We start from the raw sequence: 20,227 nt of genomic DNA, 5'->3' as shown, positions 1-20,227 counted from the left end.
CAGGAATTGTCCCCTCATTTTTCGACTTCCAAACCCAAAGGGCCCTCCAGTTAAAATGACATTCCCACAGGAATTTTTTGGTGACCTTGTCTTATGATTGCACCAAGAGTACCACCAGGCCTTGGTCAGTCTGACTCATACACACTAGTGTCATCACTTACCCGGTACTTTCATATCTTACCAAACTGCATTTCATCTTTACTTGTCCTTCTACTCTCAGTGGCAAATGCCTTGGGGAATCTTTGCTTCATATGCCAAATTCTAGAATGCTTTATGCCTGGTGCCTAGAGAAATATTAGTTACATAAGGGATAAGTTACCAACATGATGATTTGAAGCTTCAGAAGATGCAAATGAGAACTAACATATGAAGGGAAAAAACACTGAAGTAACAATGACTTGAATCTGTGAATAACAGATAAAGAATGGCATGACTGTAAGAAAGAATCCTGTTAAATTATTTATTTTTAAATATCTAAAGGAAATAAAATGTAAGCCACAATTTGTAGAAAATGTATATTGATAAACCTGAAAATAATCCTACAACATATATGTGTATTCATAATTTACACTGGAGAAATGTGGAGAAATCAAAGTTTAAAAGCATGAATTATTGAAAGGGGATTAAACATGATGGCATGAGAAGTGAGATAGAAACCTTCTCTCAAAACCACATATAATATGAAAATACAGTAAATACAACTAATCCTAAAAGAGCAACAGAAAAGAAGGCTGCACCAGAGTGCATACACCTAGAGAAAAGAACAGACCTCATGGAACAGGGCAACGTATCAAAGCTGTGATCCAGTTGGATTGAAGCCCTTCCCCAACCCCAGATCACTGGCATGAGGAAGAGAAATGGAGTGGGGAGGGGGTTCAGACCTAAGATTGCTGAAGACCCAGCCCTGGAGATCTGCTCTGGTGGTACAAACCTACATTATATGGTGCTCTGGAGATTAGTGGGGTTGGAAAGCTGAAACAGGTGGAATACTTGGAGAGACTGAGATTCCAGCTGCTTGTGGAAAGCAGGGATCCACATCTGGCTTCTCTCTGACAAAAGAAAGGCAGGCAGTCTGAGAGACTTCCTAACAGCAAGAGGGCTGCTAACGGGGCAAGGAATGCAGAGAGCTTGCTGCTCAGGAGAAAGGACAGGTGGACAAAATCAGGCACACTCTGCCCAGAAATTTAGGAACTTTCAAGAGCTATAGGTGCTCCATTCCCCTGCCGGGTTACCCAGCTTCAAGGCCTCCCACCATAGTATGCAGCCCACTGCACCTTCCTCCTGGCTGGCATCAGCTGGCAAACTGGCTACCCCTGCTCTTGTACCAGACCAGCCAGGGGAAATCCCAGCCTATTGCAACTACAAGCACAAACCATAGAGGATTCTACCTGCATGCTTGGCTCAGTGGCCCTGGTAATGGAGACAGGCGTTGCACTGAGAAGTAGGAAACAGGTCATTCTTCCTGACAAGCAGCAGTGCCACTCACCTGCGACCCCTGCAATTGCTTCAGAGGCTGAGCAGGTCCAGACAGTAGACCTTCTGGCACTAGAGGGCATGACATACAAATATGAAACACCAAAGGAACCTGGTTCAAACCAAAATCCCACAAACACTGGAAAAGGGCCATGTGAAATTGAATTTATCAATCTTCCAGAATGAGACTTCAAAATAAAAATCATGAACATGCTCATGGAGGTACAGAAAAATACTCAAGACCACAGGGAAGAATGAGATTCAATCACTAAAGAACACAGTATCTGAAATGAAACAAAAAATGGGGATATGTTAAAGCAGATTAGATGAAGCAGAGAAGACAGTAAATGAAGTAGAAATCAGAGAAGAGGAATACAAAGAAACTGAGGCACAGAGGAAAAAGGATGTCTAGAAATAAAAGAACATTGACAGAACTATGTGACCAATTAAAACAGAAAAAAATATTTGCATTATAGTGGTTCCAGAAGAAGAAGAGAGAGAAAAGGATAGAAAGTGACTTGAGGAGATAATTGATAAAAACGTCCCCAATCTAGGGAAGGAGTTATTCTCTCAGGCCATGGAGGTGCACAGAGCTCCCAAAAGAAGGGACCCAAGGAAGACAATATCAAGACATACAATAATTAAAATGTCAAAGATAAGGGATAACGACAGAATATTAAAAGCAACCAGAGAGGGAATAAAGATAACATACAAAGGAAAACCCATCAGGCTATCATCAGACTTCTCAGCAGAAACCTCACAGGCCAGAAGGGAGTGGCATGATATATTTAATACAATGAAGCAGAAGGGCCTCCAACCAAGAATACCCTACCCAGCAAGATTATCATTTAATTTGAAGAAAAGATTAAATGATTTTCAGATAAAAAGCTGAATTTAGCTCCCACAAACCATCTATCCAGTATATTTTGGAGGGACTCTTCTAGATGGAAGTGTTCCTAAGGCTAAATAGCTGTCACCAGAGAAAATAAAACCACACTAAGAAACTAGAACAATTAATTACTAAGCAGATGCAAATTCAAATCAACTATCCCCAATGTCAATCAAGGGATACATAAAGAGTCCAGAATATAAAACCTAATATTTTAAGAATTGCAGAGGAAGAAAAAACAGAACCATTATATTGTGTTTATAATAGCATACTAAGTGAGTTAAATTAGACCATTAGATAATGAGGAAGTTACCCTTGAACATTTGATAACCACAAAACTAAAGCTTGAAATGGCAATAAGTACATACCTATCAATAATTACTCTAAATGTAAATGGTCTGAATGCACCAATCAAAAGACATAGAGTCACTGAATGGATTAAAAAAATAAGACCCAACTATATGCTGCCCACAACAGCTCACTTCAAACCCAAAGACATACAAGGACTGAAAGTAAAGGGATGGAGTAAGACATTTCATGCAACGAATAGGGAGAAAAAAACAGGAGTTGAAGTACTTGTACCAGACAAAATAAACTTCAAAACAAAGAAAGTAACAAGAGACAAAGAAAGACATTACATAATGATAAAGGGATCAGTCAAACACAGGGATGGAATCAAAAATATCTATGAACCCAACACAGGCACATCTACATATGTGGAACATATATTAACAGAATTAAAGGGGGAAATAGAATGCAATGCATTCATTCTAGGAGACTTCAGCACACCATTCACTCCAAGGACAGATCAACCAGACAGAAAATAAGTAAGGAAACAGAGGCACTGAACAACACATTTAGAAGAGATGGACCTAACAGACATCCATAGGGCCCTCCATCCAAAACAGCAGGATACATATTCTTCTCAAGTGCACATTGAATGTTTTCAAGAATAGATCATATACTAGGCCATGAAAAGAGGCTCAGTAAATTAAAAAAGATTGAAATTGAACCAGCCATCTTCTCAGACCACAAAGCTATAAAACTAGAAATAAATTACACAAAGAGAATGAAAAAGCCCACAAACACATGGAGGCTTAACAACATGCTTCTAAATAATCAATGGATCAATGACCAAATAAAAACAGAGATCAAGCAATATATGGAAACAAATGACAACAATAATTCAACACCAAAATATCTCTGGGACATGGAAAAGGCCATGCTAAGAGAGAAGTATACTGCAATATAGGCCTACTCGGGAAAGAAGAACAATCCCATATGAACAGTCTAAATTCACAATTAATGAAACTAGAAGAAGAACAAATGAGGCCCAAAGTCAGTAGATGGAGGGACATAATAAAGATTAAAGCAGAAAATAAAAAAAAATTGAGGAGAAAAAAACAATAGAAAGAATCAATGAAAGCAAGAGCTTGTTCTTGGAGAAAATAAACCAAATAGTTAAACACCTAGCCAGACTTATCAAGAAAAAAAGAGAGTCTATGCACATAAACAGAATTAGAAAAAAAAAGGTCACTAAGGCACCACAGAAATGCAAAGAATTATTAGATATTACTATGAAAATTATATGCTAACAAAGTAGATAATCTAGTAGAAATGGACAACTTTCTAGAAAAATACAATCTTCCAAGGATAACCCAGGAAAAAACAGGAAATATGAACAGACTAATTAACAGCAATAAATTGAATTGGTAATAAAAAAACTACCTAAGAATAAAACCCCTGGACCAGATGGATTCAAACCATTGAATTTTATTTAAGACTTAGTGAAGTCATGCTACCCATCCTCCCTAAAGATTTCCAAAAGCCAGAAGAGGAGGAAATACTTCCAAACTCATTCTCTGATGCCAGCATAAGAATAATACCAAAACCAGGCAAAGACACCACAAAAAATGAAAACTATACATCAGTATCCCTGATGAACATAGACACAAAAATGCTTATATTAGCACCTTGAATTTGAAAATACATCAAAAAGATCATCGACCATGTTCAAGTAGGGTTTATTCCTGTGATGCAAGGATGGTACCATATTTGAAAATCCGTCAGCATCCACCACACCAACAAAAAGGACAAAACCACATGGTCATCTCCAGAGATGCTGAAAAAGCATTTGACAAAATTCAACACCCATAAAAGAAATATCTGCGAGTACTAAATTTTAACAAAATTAATTTTATTAACAAAGTATGATAAAAGTAAAAGGTAATATATTTATATGATATCCATTAGGAATATTAAAATAATGGTAATAAATGATGTTAATTGGATTATATACTATAAAAACTGTAAAATTAGTTTTAAAATGTCAGGTAACAAATATTGAGACATAAGTAATAAGTGGAAATGGAAAAAGAAGTAAAAACCAGAAAAGAGGAGAAAAGAAAAAATGGTCTTTAGCCTGGATATTCAATCTCATTGAGGAAATCCTGCCTCTAGGCATTTTTCTAATTGCTAATCATCTGTTCTGTGCAGAGCCTCCTCAGGTGAGTCCATTAAGAACAAAGAGGGCCCTGCATGAATTTCCCAATATTTAAGGGTGTTTTAGAGAAAGGTTCTCCAATTTTTAGCCCCCACTGAATACCAAAAATGTTTAGTGGCCTTCCACATCTCAAGCAGATGAAAGCATCTGGGCAGGTATCCTCACCCTATGGCTACCTCAGATTTCTGAAAGACTTAGCTTCTCTGATTCTTTGATTCTGCCATAACCTATGCTATTAATCCATCAGCTTAAATCCAGACAACATATATACTTCACTTAATATTTTATTTTTGCTTTTTTCTCTAAGTGGGAGTTCCTTAGCCTATGTATACAACTACATGAAGGGTGTAGAGTTCAGCTTCTGAAAATCAAGCCCTCAGCCTCAGCCATACGAGTGAATGTAACTACTGTCACATCACTGATTTCTGACTTCTTTAACCAAAGGTGAAAAACCATTTTCTATTCAAGCCTGGTTTATCCTCTGGGCTCATAGCTTGGTCACAAATGTATATGTTATCCATTATATTAGTTTTGTAGACCATAACCTGGTTGCTCTTTGCTACTATTTAGTCACACATTATCTCAATGTCAGATCCGAACAAATGATAAACATGCTCATGATTCAGATGAGTTTAAATAGTTATTTCATTCATAATGAATAGAGATTGAAGAATATGGCTAAGAAGAGGGAGGTTGCTTTGACTTTCCTGCCGTGTTAGAAGCCAAACAATTCTGCTATCATGAGGCAATGACACTGTCCCCGAGAGCTGACTCAGTGGTGAGTAGAGGTAAGAGGGCCGTGTGCTTGCCTTGCACATAGCCAGTTATGAGTAGTGGTTTATTCTAATCTCATCAAGCAGATAAATTTTGTAGAAAATTATTCAGTAACCTAGGTTTTGCAAATATTCTTGGGTGGGGATTTTTAAACATTCATAAAAGGAGACAAGATACAATAATTACCAGACATGTACTCATTGCCTGGTTTCCATAGTTACCAATATATTAAAAATACTTCTCTCTATCACTCTCTGATATTTTACTTTTTGGCTGGCATTTCACATTATACCATTCACCCACACATTCATTACAATTCACCCACAAGTTTATCTGTAAATATGACTAGCTGCTAAGGAAAATTTCTTAATAAGAATAATATCATTATGCCATTGTCCCACATATCAATATTATCAATAAGTCATAATAGATTTTCATATTCTGTATGTATTCGTATTTCCCTGGGTCACATAAAGATGTTTTGTTTTTTGTTTTGTATTTCTTTTAGGTAAGGTGTTTGGATCAAAATCTAACACATTACTTTTGGTAGTTATGTTACTTACATCATTTAAAAATTTCCTTATGATCCTTTCACTTTTTCTTGCTTTAATTAAGGGAGAAATTAGGTCATTTGTAGTTAATGACATCTTTGAATATTTAACTGATTGCTTCTTTATGGTGTCACTTATATTGTTTCTCGGTCATCCAGTTTCTTCTTAAATGTTAGCTAGATTTAATTACTGATTTGATTTAGATTAATGGTTATAGTAAAATGATCAGTAGGTGAGATAGTATGTTTACTGTTGCACCACATCGTGACCCTTATAATGTACATATGACATACTTTTAGCAATGCTTAGATTAGTCAGTGTATTCAGGTCTTGGTAGCCTGATATCTCTGTTATGAATATCCCCATCAATAATTCACAAATAGTGTTTAGCACACAGTAACACATTGTTGAGCTTCATTCTTCTCTTAATAGGTTTTAAAACATTGTTTTCTTTTGTATTTGTGTGAATTCATGGCTTTTTTGATAACGTATTTGACTCCAAGGAAAGGTAGAAAGGAGCATTCCCTCCTTTATCAATGTTTTGTGGTAGTAATCTGATGTCCTAGTGACATTCACTGGTCAATTTCCATTTAAAGGCTATATGATCACAGATTTTAAAAATATATTATATATGTTTTATTAAATTCATTATGCTATTTGCAAACTCATATTGTCCCATTTCATTTTATTTTATTTTTTATGGTGCTATCATTAAGGTACAATTACGTGAGCAAGAGTGTGGTTACTAGGCTTCCCCCATTATCAAGTCCCCACACCATATCCCATTACTGTCACTGTCCATCAGCATATTAAGATGCTATAGAATCACTACTTGTCTTCTCTGTGCTGTACATCCTTCCCTGTGCCCCATGCCCCCTACATTATGTTTGCTAATCATAATGCCCCTTTTTCCCCCTTATCCCTTCCTTCCCACCCACCCTCCCCAGTCCCTTTCCCTTTGGTAACTGTTAGTCCATTCTTGGGTTTTGTGAGTCTGCTGCTGTTTTGTTTCTTTGGTTTTTCTTTGTTCTTCTCCACAGATGAGTGAAATCATTTGATACATGTCTTTCTCCGCCTGGCTTATTTCCCTGAGTATAATACCCTCTAGCTCCATCCATGTTGTTGCAAATGATAGGATTTGTTTTCCTCTTATGGCTGAATAGTATTCAATTGTGTATATGTACCACATCTTCTTTATTCTCTCATCTACCGATGCACACTGAGGTTAATTCCATATCTTGGCTACTGTAAATAGTACTGCAATAAACATAGGGATGCATATGTATTTTTGAATCTGAGAACTTGTATTCTTTGGATAAATTCCTAGGATTGGAATTCCTGGATGAAATTGTATTTATATTTTTGGATTTTTGAGGAACCTCCATATTGCTTTCCACAATGGTTGAACCAGCATACATTCCCACCAGCAGTGTAGGAGGGTTCCCCTTTCTCTGCATCCTTACTAGCATTTGTTGTTTTCTTAGTCTTTTCAATGCTGGCCATCCTAACTGGTGTGAGGTGATAGCTCATTGTGGTTTTTATTTGCATTTCCATGATAATTAAGAATGTGGAGCATCTTTTCATATGCCTGTGAGCCATCTGAATTTCTTCTTTGAAGAATTGTCTGTTCATATCCTCTGCCCATTTTTTAATTGGGTCATGCTTACTGGGTGTCAAGGTGTGTGAGTTCTTTATATATTTTGGATGTTAACCTCTTGTCAGATTTGTCATTTACAAATATATTCTCCCATACTGTAGGATGCCTTTTTGTTCTGTTGATGGTGTCCTTTGTTGTACAGAAACTTTTGAGTTTGTTGTAGTCCCATTTGTTCATTTTGCATTTGTTTCCCTTGCTTGAGGAGATGTGTTCAGGAAAAAAGTTGCTCATGTTTATATTCAGGAGATTTTTGTCTATGTTTTCTTCTAAGAGTTCTATGGTTTCGTGACTTACATTCAGGTCTCTGATCCATTTTGAGTTTGCTTTTGTGTATTGGGTTAAACAATAATACAGTTTCGATCTCTTGCATGTAGGCATCCAGTTTTGCCAACACCTGTTGTTGACTAGACTGTCATTTCCCCATTGTATGTCCATAGCTCCTTAATTGTATATGAATTAACCATATATGCTTGGGTTTATATCTGTGCTCTCTATCCTGTTCCATTGGTCTATGGGACTGTTCCTGTGCAAGTACCAAATTGTCTTGATTACTGTGGCTTTGTCATAGAGCTTGATGTCTGGGAGCATAATTTCCCCAGCTTCATTTTTCCTTCTCAGGATTTCTTTGGCTATTCAAGGTGTTTTGTGGTTCCATATAAATTTTAGAAGGATTTTCTCTAGTTCATTGAAGAATGCTATTTGTATTTTGATAGGAATTGCTCTCAATCTGTAGATTGCTTTAGTCAAAATGGCCATTTTTACAATATTAATTCTTCCTATTCATGAAAACGTGATGTATTTCCATTTATTGGTATTTTCTTTAATTTCTCTCATGAGTGTCTTGCAGTTTTCAGAGTATAAATCTTTCACTTCCTTGCTTAGGCTTGTTCCTAGGTATTTTATTCTTTTTGTTGCAGTTGTGAATGGAATTGTTTTCCTGATTTCTCTTTCTGCTAGTTCATCTTTAGTGTATAGGAATTCAACAGATTTCTGTGTATTAATTTTGTGTCCTGCAACTTTGCTGAATTCAGATATTAGATCTAGTAGCTTTGGAGTGGATTTTTTACGGCTTTTTATGTACAATATCATGTCTTCTGCACTCCTTGCCAATCAATATAAGCGGAGCTCTTTTTCTGGACTGCCGATTCTACTCCATTGTTCTGTATGTATGTTTTGATGCCACGACCGTCTGTAGCTTTCTTGTTTAGTTTGTAATCAGGAAGTGTGATGCCCCCAGATTATTATTTTTTCTGATTATTACTCTGCTTGTTTCATAGAAAACTATTAAAATCAAGATTGGAATATTTATATTTTTATTAAATATTAAATGAAAATTTTTATTTAACATCATTCAATATTAGGAATTAAATATTTTATTTATTGTTAATAAAATTAATAAATATTAAACAGAAATAATTTCAAAAATAAATAGCATGAATCATTTAAAAAGTACTGAGTATGAAAGATTTGAAAAATATATAAGGCCTATTTAGAAAAAAAGAAAGTTTTTCTGAAAAGTAACATGAAATTCTATGTAAATAAAATAGAATAAACACATTTAAAGACCATCTTACAAGTGGTGAAATAGTCACAATACACGTAACAGGATATACGTACATTGATAACAAGATTTATATACGTAAGCAATAGTAATTTATGCTTAGTTTTAGGAAATATTGTCAGTAGAACAAGACATTTGTACAAAAATGTCTGTATCACAGCTGAAGGTTGAGTTAAAAAGATTTATATATTTACAATAAAAATTGTAGAATCACTTAATAAGCTCAAATTTTTTATAATAGAAATGTTTCTTAAGCAATCACAAAGTATCAAATGTTAGAATTCATTTCAAATTCTGATGGAATGCACCAAAATGAAATAGTGCATCTTTTCCAAATGATACAAATTTCTAACTGTTTAGTAAAAAGGTTTGTTTTAATTGTCAAAATAATTTGAAAGCCATGACATAAAGGATGCTTCATATTTGTGAATATGTCAGTTCATAAGAATATATTTACTTTGGATTATATGGAAATGTATAATAGACTAAGGGCAGTTATTGCCTTTAGCTTATTTTTCCATTTTTCTTATGTTAATTTTTTAATAATAAATAGGCATTACTTATGGTAAAAGTATGTTACCAAAGAAGAAAAGATGTAATTGTATTCTCTTACAGTAACTAGACACTATCGGTGTTATTGAAGAAAAGGAGTAAAAAGTGGGCTTGCTCTTTCACATTTGATTTATATTTTGTGTAAAGTCCTTTGTTGGATAGCACTGTGGAATCTTCAGTTCTCTGAGGGCATTGTCCCCACTGCTGCCTGTTTCAGAGTCCTTGCCAAAATATTACACAAAAGATTCATAAATAACTTTGGATCCTAATTCATCTGGGACTTGAGTCCACATACAAGCCATGCAAACCGTACCTCATCCTTCTAACCCTCAGGCTGTTCAGGAATAAGCAAGCAACTGAAAACACCATGTCTGTTGTCTGTAGTCTTTGAGAGACTTAGAAAATTATTTTCTTTTAGAAACAGTTTTATGTGTTTTACCAAGATTAGAGAGATATGAATAGTTAGTTGAATTGTGCTAAAAAGAAACAAAAGTTTATAATTTTGAGTAGAATAAAGGGTTTGATAGGGCTGGATTTGTATATCAACATATATTAGGTCACCTAAAATAGGTGAAACAAAGGACTTCTGGAAGCAACCTTGAATTGGAAATCATCTGCTGACATAATTAAAATCCTTGCACTCTCTGAAATGTTTGGTTTTCTATAAGACAAGAGAAGTAAACATAGAGTAGTCAAAGAATAGTGTTAATTTATTTTCAAGATATTTAGGAGCAAGGACATGGCCTAAAGTTTCAAGACTTGTGTAGGGCAGAGTTGTGTTATCACAGAAGAAAGGAGAGGTAGGAGGCCTGTATATGTTTCCTTTTCCATATCTTGTGTTGACTCAACTATTTAATTATTTTAATTACTGTATCTATTGTAACTATTCACTTAACTTATTGTTAGTTGTGTGATGTTCACATTCATGGAAGTGCCCTGCTCATCCTAAAACATCAAACCAGGGTCATCCTTTCATTCCTTTACCAAAACCTGAAAACTCTTGGAGGTTTACTACGGGTAATAGGCAAGTGGTTGATTCAGAGTATGTCCCACTTCTGAAGGAAAGGACTATTTTTAAAGTAATTAAGTGAAACATTCTCATAGATAGTTAATTAGAATTTCTATAACAAATGACTTGGTTATTCTTCAATTTACTTATGGCTTTAAGCAAACATTGGAGATTGAAATCATTTTGGAAGGAATTAGTGTAGTTATTTGGTGTTAATAAGGATCAACCACAGAGCAGCTGATGGTCCTAATGCAGGATTTAAGAGTTTTAATCTGTGGCGTTAATAATATATTTCTGGCAGGTGTAGTGAGAAGGTATGAATGGAATCCATAAAGGAAAGCTATTTCTATGAAAAAAACCAGTGATAAGTCAGGTAAAACAATTTGCCTTCGCAGGTATGACATACATGCCGAGTGTGTAGTCAGGCTATGGTGTGACTCAGGAGCCACTCAGAGCATTTCCTCCACCACAAAGAAAAGCCAACAAGAATCACCTAAAGCAGAGTAAGGGGTTCAGCAAAAGTAACAGTTGTCAGAGTGGGTTTTTTTTGTATTGTTTTTTTATTTTGGTATTATTAATATACAATCACATGAGCAACATTGTGGTTACTAGATTCCCCCCATTATCAAGTCCCCACCACACACCCCATTACAGTCACTGTCCATCAGCGTAGGAAGATGCTATAGAGTCACTACTTGTCTTCTCTGGCTATGCTGCCTTCCCCAACCCCCTGCTACATTATGTGTGCTGATCTTAAAGCCCCTTCTTCTCCTTCTCCCTCCCTTCCCACCCACCTCCCCCAGTCCCTTTCCCTTTGGCAACTGTCAGAGTAGTTTTAAAATTGAATCCACATTATAAACAAATGACTTATCTATATCTGAGGTTATATATTACCTTGAAGTTACTCTATATCTCAGTCCATACTGCTCTGTGCTTATTACATTAAACAAGATGAAAATCCTGTTTCCAACAAATTTTTTACACCCTCTAATTAACATAGAGTGTGACAACAAGACATAGAAAGTTTTTAAAGTGGCCTGGGAGATTTGGAAGTACTTCTCTGAAGAGTGCAAGTAGAAAACAGAGGAATGAATCACAGAGAGTCAGGTATATGTCAGAATCAGCAAATGGATGAAGTAAGGGGGAGAGAGAAAGTAAAACAATTTGATAATATTTTTTTTCCAGACAGGTAGTCCACGTAACATGACTTGTTCAGGGAACAGAGACTTCAACGGCATTAGTAGATGGATCTAGATACATCTTGTGTCAAAAACACACCTCATGTGTTTTTTGTTTATTCAAGGAAAAAAAGGGCTACAAGCAGATAGTGAAATTGGGTAAAATTTTGGTTATTGATAAGGGAAATATTCTTAAGGGAACAAATGTGTGATGAACGAATCTATTCCAAAGTGCAAATTAAAAGAATAGTGCACATTTAAAAAATTAGCAGGGAAAATTATGTTTTCCTTATACTGTATTATTCAAAAAAATCCATGAAAACTTTAATTTTTCCCAATACATGTCATGACCATTTAGTGGGCTATAAAATCAATTTGATGGTATTTGTATCTATTTTTAATGAGATACATTAGCACATAAAACATCAGAGAGCAGGGCACCAAAGGATCAGTATTTTATTGTCATTTTTGTTCCCAGTATATGTGTGTAAGTATTGGTGTGGTTGTGAACTTGTACACAGGGTTGCAGTATGAAATGCCTATATTACCATATGTTGTAGTAAAAACATTTGAAAACAAGGTTTCTGATCCATGTAATGATATGCTGTCAACACAGCCGAGTATGAATTATTTTTAAATTTCATTATTAAATAAAACAAAACACACGTAAATTGTGTGTGACTTTTCTGAACAAAACCATAATAAGACTATTTTACCATCATATTCTCAGAACTTACATCCTTTGCTTTTACATGCAGTTTGGGCAAAATTCAGTCCCACTGGAATGAGAAACCACACATTTGTAACCAGTTCCATCCTTCTCAGATTGACAGATGACCCTCAGCTACACATTCTGATTTTTGTATTTCTACTTATCTCCTACATGTTGAGTTTCACTGGAAACCTGAGCATCATCATCCTCACATTAGCGGATTCTCACCTTAAAACTGCGATGTACTTTTTTCTTCAAAATTTCTCCTTCTTAGAAATCTCGTTCACATCTGCCTGCATTCCTAGATTCTTGTACAGTATATCAACAGGTGACGGGACTATTACATATAATGCTTGTATATGCCAACTATTTTTTATAGATGTTTTTGGAGTAACAGAATTTTTTCTTCTGGCCACCATGTCCTTTGATCGATATGTAGCCATCTGCAAACCCCTGCATTACATGACTATTATGAGCTACAGGGTCTGCAAAAGGCTCGTCTTCTGCTGTTGGATGACTTCTTTGTTGATCATATTGCCACCACTCAGCTTGGGACTGGACCTGGAATTCTGTGCCTCTAATGCCATTGACCACTTTGCATGTGATGCTAACCCTATGCTGAAGATCTCAAGCTCAGATACATGGCTCATAGAGCAGATGGTTATTGTCTGTGCTGTGATGACTTTTCTTATGACTCTGGTGTGTGTGATGATTCTGTCCTACATGTACATCATCAGAACAATTCTAAGACTCCCCTCTGCCCAGCAGAGGACAAGAGCCTTTTCCACCTGCTCTTCCCACATAATGGTGGTTTTCATCACCTACGGCAGCTGCATCTTTGTTTATATCAAACCTTCAGCAAAAGATGAAATGGCCATTAATAAGGGAGTAACACTACTCACTACTTCCATTTCCCCCATGCTGAACCCATTCATTTACACTCTGAGGAACAAACAAGTGAAACAAGCCTTTAATGACTTAGTCAAAAGGTTTAAATTGCTGTAAAAGAATTAGGGGAATGTTTATGTCAGTATCCCTAAGCATATTTTCTTCAGTTTCTGTCTAATTTTGCCTTTTCCTGATCTAGATTTGGCATTCCATTTCGTACCATCCTTGGTCAAGTCACCCCTTTGATCTCCTTACAGAAAAGCTTCTTTCAGATGATAATTGTAATGAAGAAAAATGAGAATAGATGTCTCAGGAAATCTAAGCATGACTTCACTCCTAACATTTCCTTTCCAATTCTAAGAGGTTTGGGAAACTTATCTTAAAATATTAGTACATTAGTGAAGACCATTCCTTTAAATAGAACACATACAAAAAGCAAACCAAAAACCTTACTTAAATAAGAGACTTAACTCCGAAAAGAATCAATACCTGTTTAAGTGTTATAAGAAAAATTCCATAAACTGATGAAATATTTTTAAAAGAGGAATAAGTATAAGATTTAGAACTTGAAGAAGCATTTACTAATGGAAAATCTTTGAAATCTCACAATTCACATATTTTATTGACTGGATCCTATCTAATATGAAAATTATTTAAAATTTGCCCAAGGGTCATGAATTAAATAACAATGAAGAGAGAAATGCACTTGTAATTTCTGTTAAAGATAAATCCCCCACTGAAGTTACATAAAATGTATTTATATTGGTATCCCAATTAAATTGTTTAATCTTGTATGTAGAGTATTTTAGCAAACAGATGGCAGCAAGTCCAAGAAAACTAACATGGGGCTAGAGGAGTAATATATTAATAAACCTTAAGCCAATTATGTTAGGAATGAACAAATGAGAAGCAGAATAAAATGTGAATACAAATATCAATGTGATGATATGCTTTTTTAAATGAAAAATATGTCAAGAGACCAAATTACCCACCTATTTATAATCCCTCAAAGAAACACCAGCATTTCATTATTCAGTACATTTTGTTCCAACTTCCTCTTCCATAATGCAACATAGTAAAATTTCCTTTGATCCTTTTTCCTGTATTTCAGGCCTCTTCTCCTTTCATGGACAATGTAGGCATGAATTTACCCCCCATTTTTCAACTTCCTAACCTCCAGTTTAGATGACATTCCCACAAGTAATTTACTGCTGACCTTGTCTTATGATTCCACCAACAGTACCCCAGGCCTGCATTAGTCCAACCATTCCCACTCCTGTCATCACTTACCCGCTGTTTTCATTTCTTACCAAACTGCAATTGCATGTTTACTTCTCCTTATTCTACTCTCAACGGCAAATACATTTGACAAGGTCTCCTCATAGGCCAAACTCTAGAAAGCTTTATGCCTGACACAGACAAATATTAGGTGCTTAACAGACAATTTTCCAATATGATGGTTTGAAACTTCTGACGATGCAAAGTGAGAACTAATATGTGAATAGAAAAAACACAGAAGTAACATTTGACATGAATCTGTGCATAACAGAGTGGGTCAAATTACATTTCCAGAATCTCTCACGCAGCTTTAGCGCATCTCCATATCAACAGGTGTTTCCAAGGGGTGGAGAGAAGTAGTCCATCTGAACCAGAAAGGTTGGGGGGAGTATTTGGTCACTTCTGATGCAACAGGAGAGAGAGAGATAGACGCGGGTTGAATGCTTGTAAGCAATAAACGGGTTTTGAACTTTATTTCTCCCTTTGACTGATTTAAGTTTCAAAGGTATTTTGCCCTGGGATTTCCTCTCTGGAATTACACCTGGCAGTAGTTGGCAGGATCTCTGAACCTGAAATCTGTCTAAATAGGTGTGACCCTTTGGTGGGCTGACCCTAGAGATAGTGAGGAGATGCCTAGAACCTCCAATGTAGATAGTGGGAAGGCACCAATGGCTGCAGTAGTAGAAGGTGCAGCTTCACCTGGAAAGCCCCTACCTGTGTAGCCTCCAATTGGGGAGCTCTTAGTGGGGGAACTGATCTGGCATAAAGTACCTCCAAGAGGGTTTGGGCCTTCCCCAGAATTGGGGAAGGTTGGAGACATCAGATGCTGCAAAATTAGCCCACTGTGAGATAGAAGGGTGCTTAGAGGCCTGAGTGTCTTTGTAGCAGCTGGCATTGTAGGATCTTTGTTTGTCGAGATAGTGGAAAGGGTTATTGAGGAGAGAGACAGACTTGCATCGCTTGGAGGAGCTGGGTGGTAACCTATGTGATGCCCTTAAAGAGGAGAGACCGTTATTGAGACGATGGATCACGCTCCTGGGATGAGGCAGCAGAAGCCACATTGCAGAAGGTTGTTGGGGAGTGGAAGGAAGGAGCGGTGCCTTCAGCCCTGGAGATGGTGGAGGAGCTGGAGCTGGGGGGGGAAATAGGTGGTGCAGAGGATGTGGAGGCGGGGCCAGGAGCTGATCTGCTGCCACGGCCACCTCCCGAGGCACCAGCCTCTAATGTGTTAAAAGCCCACGTAGCCGTAATGGACTCATGAACATCATGTGAGTTAGATGTTCATGTAACCAAAGATGTTTATGGATTGGGTCTTTAGCAGCGAATTGAACATGCCAACCTATTGGATTCTGGTCACAACTATGGAAAGGAGAAGATTTCTGGTACACCTTGATAGCGAATCAACTGGCTGCTATGTATCATGCCTTGCTGGCTATGGAACCAATCACTGGAAAAGCTCCAGCTAAGGTAATAACCACCTATCCTATTGCAGGGTGGGTGCATACTGGACCCAAAGGCCATTGAGTGGTGGGCACATTTGTTTGCTCTGGCCAAATGGGGTGCATACTTACAGCAGCATAGTGCTCTGTCTTCAAGCCCCGTAAGTGGAAAACTCCAGTGAGTAATGGGGCCAGTGACATACAGTATTGGAATGCAGAAAGAACTTGCCTTTGAGCCATGGTAGCCAAGAGTCCTTATCAAGAGAGAAAAGCCCCTATACCTGAAGATGCTGGTTATACAGATAACTCAAGTTGTGGGCACCCTCCAAAGTGGAGGGCTGTGACTTCCCTCCTAAGACTGAGACAATATGGATGGAGGATGGAGAGCGCAAGAGCAGTCAATGGGATGAGTTTCTGGCAGTATGCTTCGCAATCACCCAGGAGCCCTACACTATAGTTGTCTCCACTGACTGCTAGGCCATCTATCATGACTTGACCCTGTGGCTATAACATGGTCCCGTACTATCTGGATGGTTGGTTACCAGCCCCACTGGGAGCAAGAGTTGTGGCAACACCTACGGGCCTATGGGCCTCTGATCAGACTAGGACAGTTACCGTACAGCACATGATTGGCCATTTGCCTTTGGTGTCCCCAGGGAATGATAAAGCAGACTTATTATTACAGGTCTGCTGGCTAGAAGGAAAGCCTACCTCTGAGGTAGTTCAATGGTTACATCAGAATCTGTTGCACACAGGGCAGAATACAATGTTAGCAGTAGTCTGTCTTTGGGGCGTGCTGCTGATCTTTTAGGAAGTCAGCAGAGCCCAGAAGGAATGCCTTGTGTGTTCTAAGAGGGACTTACACTGAGTCCTGCAGCAACATGGAACAGAAGTAAAGGGGCTGATACCCCTTGTCAGGTGACAGTACATTATATTGGGACCCTGCCAATATCAGAAGGATATTGGTATACCGTGACTTGTGTTGATGCAGCTACTGGACTATTCTTTTCTTTTCCTGTACATCTTGCAGACAGGAAATGACCAAAATGTACCTACAATGTCTCTTTGCAGCCTGTGGCCGATTGCAGATGATTGAGAGTGATCAAGGCATCCACTGTACTGGACGTGCAGTACAAGAATGGGTTCAGAAATTAGGAATAAAATAGAAGTTTCATGTACCATATAACCCTATTGGGGAAGGCATGATAGAGAGGTACAACGGTTTGTAGAAATCTGGTCTGAAGTCTGACACCAATAGTCTTTCAACAGGGCTTGTCATCTTGCTTATGGACAGACAGTACTACAGCATTTGGGTGAGAATCCCTGAAAGAGAGCCTTGAGTCCTGTGGACATACTAACACACATTGTTGTCGGTCCTATACAGTTGTATATGAAAACCAAAAAGGAGTTATTGCAGTCATGATATGGCCAGCAGTGCAAAATCCTCCTGCCAGGCCCATTTGCTTTTAACCCTGGAGGCTCTGTCGAGTGGACGTGATCCTGGAGCTTTTGACACATGGACCAGTGATGGCTGGCCCTTCTGCCGCCTTTGGAAAAAGGTCTGGAAGCTGGACTTCTGTGTGTTCCTGGAGTAACTGCAGAGTGGTCCCCAATGATCAAAGTAGTATTCCCAAAACGATTGGGAGGTAAGAGGAAGTTTTCTTTTTATGTAAATGACCAGTACATGTACATCCTGCAGCAATATATGCTGACCCACCTGTAACTCCCACAGTGATTGGGGAGAAGGTCTGGTACCCATACCAGGATGAGATCCCATTCCTGCCACTGTGCCATCACAGAATCACTCTCTTTCATGCATAATACCTGATGGATAAGATTTGCATATTCTGGTATTATTGAAACATGTATTTTATTGCCTTTAATGTTATTTTCTTCTATAATCTCTGTGGCTTTGACCCTCCCCATTTCTTCAGATGCTACCTTCTGTCAGCTCTGAACTCCCTAACTACTGGCTTCCTGTGGAATGGCCAAGCTAAGAACTTAATCTGCATAGGACTTTGAACCTTGGAAATTCTCTGGATTGAGGATTATCATGATTTTTTTCTGTTGTTGTTGTATGTTTTTAGTCTGGTTACAGTACTCCTGTTTTCTTGAACAGGACCCATTGCAGAAGATGGGGAGTGAGTAGATTGTGAGGTGAATTTTCTGAAGGGTGGGATGTAGATAAAAGCGCAATACTTCCAGAATCTCTCTCCAGTCCTTAGTGTGTCTCCATGTCAATAGGTAATTACAAGGAGCTGTTGGCAGCTAGGGCCTATCTGGACTGGAAAGGTTTGATTGGGTCCTTTTACAGTGGGGTTGGGTTAGATATAAGAGAGCAGGGATAGACAAATGCTTTAAAGTAATAAATGGGTTTCTTCCACTTTATTTCCCCTTTTGATTGATTTTGGCCTCAAAGGTTATTTGCCCTGTTTTGGTAACATATTTATCCCCCCAGAGTTACCAGGGGACACGGAAATAGACAGGCTTAGAGAAACAGAGTCAGGGGCACATTCACATGGGTCTGTTTCCATGCTTCCTGTCTTATCCTTTGGTCTATTTTTCATACTACTGCCAATAAAATTTTGTTCTTTTTCAGGGAGGTTTTTCTAGACTTAGTCTTCTGCATTGCCAAACAAATTTTAGAATCAGACTTTTACTTAACAGAAAAATGGTGTGCTAGTATTTTGATAGACTTTGTGAAATGGATGGATTGATTGACCAAATCAATGCAACAATTGGTCAGTGTACAATTTACATTTGTAGAGTATAGAGCCTTCCAATCTATTAACATGGTGTCCCTGTTCACTCATTTAGTTATTCTTTAACTTCTTTCAATATCTTACAGTTTTACTTTTGAGTGCATATTTGTCTGTGCACTTAGAATTATTGGAAATGACAAATTAAGTTTATTTATAAGTATTCATTGATTTTGAATGATATTATAAAGGGAATGATTGCAAATACTTATCTTCTAATTTTTCACCTTCAGTACATAGGAGCAAAATTGATTATTGTGTTTTGACTTGTTGTCCATGAACTTTAAGTTGTGTAATAAATTCTAAAACTTTTTCTTAGATTATTTTGGATTTTCAACATAGACTTAAATTCTTTTCTAAATTAACAACTTTATGCATTTAAAAATTCTTACATCTATTATCCTTTTCTGTTAATTGTTCTATCTAGGGCTTCCAATATACTGTTGAGAAAAATTATGTATCAAATGTCATTTTCTTATTACAGACTCAGATGTATGCTGTCAACATTCAACATTGAGCATGATGTTTGCTAAGCATTTGTGGGTATGTAAGCAGTTTGTCAGATTAGAGAAGTTCCCTTTTTTATGGGTTATCATAAATAGATGTGGAATTTTATACATTCTAAAAACAACTGAGAAATTCATAGGATTTTATTCATATTCTATTAATGTGATAAAACTGTATTATTTTCAAATATCAAACCAGCCTATGATCTCAGGAATTAATAGAAGTGTATGTTGGTTACCATCCTTTCTGTATTGCACTAGTCCTATGTTGTCAACATTTGTGTAGGACATTTATGTTTAATCACAAGAGAGATTATTCTGAAATATTCCTTTCCTGTAATGTGTGACAGGGTATTATTGAAAAACAGCATCATTGAGATATAATTCATACGCCATACATTTACCCAGTTAAAGTGTATGATTTAATGGTTATTAGTATATTCATACATATGTACCACTGTCACCATAGTCCATTTTGGGATATTTCCATCACTTCCA

At 37.2% G+C, this 20,227-nt stretch overlaps 1 protein-coding gene across 1 annotated transcript; it reads left to right on the top strand.

Annotated features, from left to right (window-relative positions):
• Positions 1–13,030: 13,030 nt before the first annotated feature.
• LOC140843884 (olfactory receptor 6C2-like) lies at positions 13,031–13,864 on the top strand. The gene has a single exon (XM_073214293.1). It carries the CDS (start codon positions 13,031–13,033, stop codon positions 13,862–13,864), a length of 834 nt encoding a protein of 277 aa, XP_073070394.1.
• Positions 13,865–20,227: the final 6,363 nt, after the last annotated feature.

The sequence above is a fragment of the Manis javanica genome, chromosome 10, assembly GCF_040802235.1.
Source record: "Manis javanica isolate MJ-LG chromosome 10, MJ_LKY, whole genome shotgun sequence".
NCBI classification, from domain to species: Eukaryota; Metazoa; Chordata; class Mammalia; order Pholidota; family Manidae; genus Manis; species Manis javanica.
Note: the sequence above shows the minus strand (reverse complement) of the source record. Positions and strands in the feature narration are given on the sequence as shown.

Bases quoted from the DNA above. Each gene is read 5' to 3' on its own strand.
- LOC140843884 (XM_073214293.1), top strand. From the start codon at position 13,031: ATGTTGAGTTTCACTGGAAACCTGAGCATCATCATCCTCACATTAGCG.